The sequence below is a fragment of the Equus asinus genome, chromosome 17, assembly GCF_041296235.1.
Source record: "Equus asinus isolate D_3611 breed Donkey chromosome 17, EquAss-T2T_v2, whole genome shotgun sequence".
Taxonomy (NCBI): Eukaryota; Metazoa; Chordata; class Mammalia; order Perissodactyla; family Equidae; genus Equus; species Equus asinus.
Genome location: NC_091806.1, coordinates 31,405,145 through 31,411,166, shown reverse-complemented (window position 1 = coordinate 31,411,166; position 6,022 = coordinate 31,405,145). Strand labels below are relative to the sequence as shown.

At 50.8% G+C, this 6,022-nt stretch overlaps 1 protein-coding gene across 1 annotated transcript; it reads left to right on the top strand.

Moving 5' to 3' along the window:
• Positions 1 to 1,961: 1,961 nt before the first annotated feature.
• Positions 1,962 to 6,022, top strand: LOC123278164 (proteoglycan 3-like). Its single transcript, XM_070487800.1, has 6 exons — positions 1,962 to 2,029; positions 2,404 to 2,537; positions 2,986 to 3,296; positions 4,007 to 4,138; positions 4,970 to 5,081; positions 5,845 to 6,022. Exons 2-6 carry the CDS (start codon positions 2,477 to 2,479, stop codon positions 5,901 to 5,903), a joined length of 675 nt encoding a protein of 224 aa, XP_070343901.1. The 5' UTR covers positions 1,962 to 2,029; positions 2,404 to 2,476; the 3' UTR covers positions 5,904 to 6,022.

Sequence of the window (6,022 nt, the reverse complement as noted above, 5' to 3'; positions counted from 1 at the left end):
CTGGGTCAATGCAGAGGAGGAGCAGGCTGTGGAGAAGGGAGGTGAGTGAGAGGAGGCAGAGGGAAGGCAGTCGTGAGTGCATAAGGAGCCTGTCTCTGGTTTAGAACTGTCTCTGACTTGCTGTGTGATCTTGGGCACCTGTTTAAGTGCTCTGAGATGTCGTTTCGTCATCTGTGAAACATGGACGTTGAAATGAAACAACGTGTGCAAAACTTGTCATGGTGCTGGTTCACGAGAGTAGTTGACCTTATTGGTCAACCCAACTGCTCAGTGAAATGATGCACCTGGCCTGGGCCCCAGGAGGGGCGAGAACAATGAGGAGGAGGTCTAGTCCTCCACCCCCTCCTCGACTAAGAGGTCTTAATTTTGAAACCTAGAGACCAGGATTTGGGGGCCCTGGAATTGACCAATGCCCCAAGTCAGCTAGATAAGCTGAGGGTCTGGTCCGTTGGCCTGGGGAGATAACAGCCTGGATGGTTACTCTGCAATCAGGCCAAGAAGTGACCTCTCTGATACTTCTCCATTTGTAGGTCCCCTGGCAGAGCAGAGGAGAGGAAGGAATCCAGGCCTTTTCACCCTCTGAGTTACCTGCTCCTGGTTCCCTGAGAACTGGGGGTCTGGGCTGGAATCTGAGGAAAACCAGGAGGTCACAGTGTTGAGTCCTCCATCCCAACAAGTCCGCTAGCTCTTGGCAGTGATATCCAGCAAAGTCACTGCTTAGCACTTGCTAGTCTCTCCTTGGACTGCACTGAATTTGGCTGGAGCTTGGTTGATGAAAGCTGGGTTTGATATTTTTGCATTGTTTTTGACTTTTAAGAAAGATTGCATTGAAATATTGTTTGCCTTGACTACTGAATTCTGTAGTGTTCCCTTCAATCTTGCACTCGAGATGAATGCATCACTCACTTCCCCCTATTCCGGACCCTGTGGTGGCAGATGGCGGGAGGGAGATGGAGAGTGGGGTGGGATGGGGAAGCTGGTCCACCAATGTTTGAAGGACTCTGCATGAAGCTTTCCATTCAAGCTGTTGCTGCCTTGCCATAGATGCGACCTGAGGTTGGACAAAATGTCATATTCTAGATAGTGATACTCAACTGGGGCCATTTTGCTCCCCAGAGGACAGTTGGAAATGCATGGAGACAATTTTGATAGTGATGACTGGGAGAGGTGTTATTGGCATCTAATAGGTAGAGACTGGGGATGCTGCTAAACTTCTTACGATGCACAGGGCAGCCCCCGACAACAACGAATGGACTCCAAATGGTAAGAGTGCAAAGGTTGAGAATCTTGATTTAGATCCTCAGTGCAGAAGAAAGAGCCTAGGTCTTTCACACATTAAAGGTGAGAAAGAGAGGGAGAGGGACAAGGAGAGTTCAGAAAGGAGGGAGGGAGGGGAGACAGAGAGACAGAGGTTGTAGAGCCAAAAAGACTTCGAAATCCTGGTTTACCCGCTTGCAGTGAAATCTTGTCCAGTCACTTTCCTTCTTTGAATCTCACTTTTCATGTCTGTGAAGTAGGGATAATCATACATTTTCAAGGGAATGAGATGAAAGTGAAGTTTCAGGGACGTGATGCTTATAAAGGACTTGTTCTAGATAAGGGCCAAGGGGGACTGAGGCTCCCTTCACCTCCCCCCTCCTCCTCTCATGGTCTCCCAGATCCCTGGATTCTCCACTCCATTTGTTGGGATATTGACCAAAGGGAGGCTGCTCCTGTGGTTAAGGAGCATTGTTCAGGCCAGGGCCCTTTAGGGGCACTAATAATAACTCTGCCTCGACAATAGACATCTGGGGTCATCTCAAGCACACCGGGGTGGATGCATACCCACATATGGCAGTAGACCCCAGGAGGCAGGTCCCAGTAGAGAGCAGGGCTCATGGGGGAGAGGATTGAGCAAACTTCTGATCAGCTCCAATGCCCCACACCCCACACTGAGTCTCTTCCCACTTCCCCAAAAGCCCAGTATAAGGGCTGCCTCTGGGGCCCAGCAGCCCGAGACGCTGAGACCAGAGCCTTAGACTCTCAGGAGGTGAGTGCTCCCCTGGCTGCCCATGGAGGAGGGGTCCAGGGCTTGGGAGGAAGTGGAACCCTATCTGGCAAACACTTCAGAGGTCTGTCCTTAGCACCATAATGGCTACTCTCCTTTCCTCTTCTTCTCCACTCTGAGTAAAATTGGCCCTGGCCCTGAGCAGACCTGTTCCTCCAGGGTCTGGGCTAAGTGTTGTTCCAGTGAGCAGTGATGGAGTTCTCAGGAAAGAGGGGACTTTTGACCTTGAGCCGGCACCCTCATGTCCTTTCCCTGATTCTCCAGCTCAGGGTCTGTTCATTGGACGAGAAGGAAGCTCTCTAGTTTGCCCTTGAATAAACCAGTTAAACAAACTTTCCTTCTCTGCTATGTGCCAGGGGCTGTGCAGACACACTGGCCATCCCAGGGAGGCAAGGTGGTGCTGTGTCCCTGTCACAAGACTGAGTAGATATGAAATGCCCTCTGCTCCTGCCCCTTCTCCTGCTGGGGACAGTTGCTGCTCTTCATCTGGGTAAGTCCTCCCCTTCTCGTCTCATCTATATTTCTCTTTTCTCCTCTTTTCTGCACCCTTTTTGCACTGGTGGGGCCGAGGCCACAGCCTCCCCTCTTCAGTTGACCCAGCTCATCTCTGTTAAGATTTCTCCTGGACTCACAACTGTGACCTGAACTTTCTATCAGGGCTCCTTCACAAGGAAAAACCACCCACTCATGTAGGTGAAGGGCTTCCCACAGGTGCATTCTCCCAACTCAAAATACATACCTGTGGTGTCAGCTAGAAGTCAGGTTCTCATCCCTTTGTGCACATGACCCAAGAGTTCTTGCCTCACTTAACACCTCGGAGATCCTTCCTGTCTTGTGGTCAGGTGGCATCCATAGGAAGGCTTGAGTGGGATCAGAGCTGTCCATTGCACTGGAACAGGGGAGAACTCATCTAATGGCAAGTTACCTCTTCTTCCCAGAGAATGATGACCCCCATTTGGACATCCGAGAGACACAGGCAGACCTGATGCAGGATGTGGAAGGTTCAGGGGAGCAGGAGGGAGTGTTGGCCCTAACAGAGGAGGTGATCCAGTCAGAAGGAGAGGAGGCTGAGGCTTCCACCAATCAAGACACCTTTGAGGATGAGCAGGACATGGAGTGGGACCCAGCAGCCCTAGGTGAAGACTTGCAGTGCCCCAGGGAAGAGGAAACAATTGAATTGCACCATTCTGGGTGCAAGACCTGCCGCTACTTCTTGGTGCGAACTCCTAGGAGGTTTAATCAAGCTCAGGTGAGTGGCAGGAAAGCTACTGTGGAGGACCTGGGGGAGAAGAAGAGAGTGGATTCAGCCTTCCGTTCCATACTCATTTAGACTAGTGGTTATCAAAGCCTAATATGCACCAGAATCTCCTAGTGAGATGAAATCTGTTAAAAAACAGATTTCTGGGCACCATGCCCAAACTTTCTGATTTCGCAAGTGTGTGGTGAGGCCTAAGACTTTGCATTTATACCACATTCCCAGGTGATGATGATATTGTTGCCTGGAGACTGCACTTTGAGAACCACTTATTTGGACAAAAGGCTTTGGTATTAGATAGACCTATGTTCAATCCTGGCTCTGCCTGTCAGTGACTGTGTTACCTGGGCAAGTCACTTCACCTTTCAGAGCTTCAGCATCTTCATTTGTAAAATGGAGATACATAGTTCCAAGCTCTTAGACTTCTGGTGAAGTTTCCATGAGATAATACATGGAAAGTATTTAGAATAGTCCCTGGGTCATTGTAAATTCTCAATCAATGGGGGCTATAATGATTCTGAGTTTTATTATTATTTCCTGCAAGAAGTTCCTGACAACAGTAAAAGGAGCAAGCGATGAGACTGAGGGGGGCAAGTAGGTCCTGATTTATGAACTGAAAAGGGATGTAGGCTCTCTGCTGGAGACTCATGGACTTGAGTAAAAGGAGAGTGAATTCTTTACACCACCTCTTCTTGTCTCTGCAGAATGTCTGCAGGAGGTGCTACCGAGGCAATCTTGTCTCCATACACAGCTACCACTTAAACTATCGCCTCCAGTGCTCAGTCAGGGGTATCAACCAAGGCCAGGTCTGGATTGGAGGCATCAGGAGAGGCTGGGTAAGTGAGGGGCCAACTCCCAGGTACGGAAGTTCTTTCTGATCACCTTGAGGGTACACCTGCCTGCCTCAAGTCTTATCCCAGCAGCTGAGGTGACCTTAGGCAGGTGGGGATGAGCTGGAGATGGCTTGTACTGGCTCAGGAGAACCACTGATTATGCACATCTCTTCCCAACTCAATGTTCAGTGACTTCATGCTTGTAGCTTGAAATCTCCCATGGTGGATGAATTTACACCAAGGAAGTTGGCAACTGCTACAAGTCCCTCTGCCTTCTCACCTTCCCCCAGAGATGGTTGTTAAAGACTTACCAGCTCATCACTGGCATCACGAGATAGGTTCCATGCCCTTCTTGGTCACTTACTAGCTGAATGACTTCCTTGAGCCTCAGTTGCCCCATGTCAAAAATGGAGTCCTTCTTCTGTTAGAGTGGCTCTGGGATTGTGGATGAATAAGTGCCATCACATTTGCTACTCAGGTGTGGTCCATGAAGCAGTAGTATCAGCATCCCTTGGTAGCTTGCTTGAAATGCACAATCTTGGGCCGCACCCCAGACCTCCTGAATCAGAATCTGCATTTCAACAAGATCCCCAGGACATTTGTATACACAATGAAGTTTGAGAAGCCTACTCTGTGTGACGATGTCATTGCCTGCACTCAGGGATGGATCTCTAGGGTATCTGGCTTCTAGCCGGGTGAACAGCGAGAAGAGACTATACATATAGTGAGTGTCCAGAAAGGGATGCTTGGTGCTCGGTGGGCATTCTCCGGAGCCCGTGATTGTCTCTGTCTTCCTGGACGTCTGCCCTCTGACGCAGCCTATCCCTTCTCTAGTGCTGGCGCAGGAGATTTCGCTGGACTGATGGGAGCCGCTGGAATTATAGCTACTGGGCCTCAGGGCAACCTAGAAATGGGAGAGGCCGCTGCGTGGCTCTATGCACCAGAGGTGAGGGGAACTGAGCACCAGGGCAAGGGGAACGGGGGTAAGGTGACCTCTTACATACTGTCCCTTTGACTGTCTCAACACTCCTCCCCAAACTCACACCCTCCCCGCAATTGGAGAGCCAATGTCCTCTCTTTGAGAAGGGCTGAGATGTAGGGAAGGATTCCTCAAAGCAAAACCAGGTGATGGGGTGTCCTGTGTGGGGCTAGATGCGGGCTTTCCATCTTACGGCCTGGATGGGGGTCCTTTCCCTCTTCTGATATGATGGCAACAATGAGAGTAGCAGAGGTGAACTAAACTGTGGATGAGGGACTAAGGAAAGATGTGGGAATTAGGGATGGCTGACAGACAGTTCTCCAGCTTCCAACAGCATGGATGAGGGATGTGAGGGAGCTTAGTACAATGGCTAAGACCGTAGGAACTGGAGTAAGACTGCTGCGGTTCACATCCCGGCTCTGCCACTGGCCAGTTGAGACAGCGGCAAGTTATTACCCCCACTAAGCCTCAGTTTCCTCATCTGAGAAATGGGGATGAGCTAGCACCCATCTCTTGGAGTCATCGTGAAGATGAAAGCACTTAATCACCCTGCCTCCCTCGCTGTGGGAGCTCACGAAATGTGAGCTGGTAGGGATGTGTAGGCAACATATGGCTGACTGATCACAGCCACAGCGGGCGAGGGAGGGTATGAGGTACCTGAGGAGGGAAGGAGCGGGGCACAAGCCACACTCAGATGGGCAGCTGACCTCACTGTGCTCTCTACTGCCAGGGGGTCACTGGCGAAGAGCTCCTTGCAGCAGGCGTCTGCCCTTCATCTGCTCCTCCTAAGCCGTTGGCACGGAGACCCTGCCTTGAAGCCTCCTCACTTCACAGCATCCGGTCAGCCCCCTGGACACTGGCCTTGTCCCCTTGTCCCTCCTGGAAATAAAACCAGACTTCCCACAGCA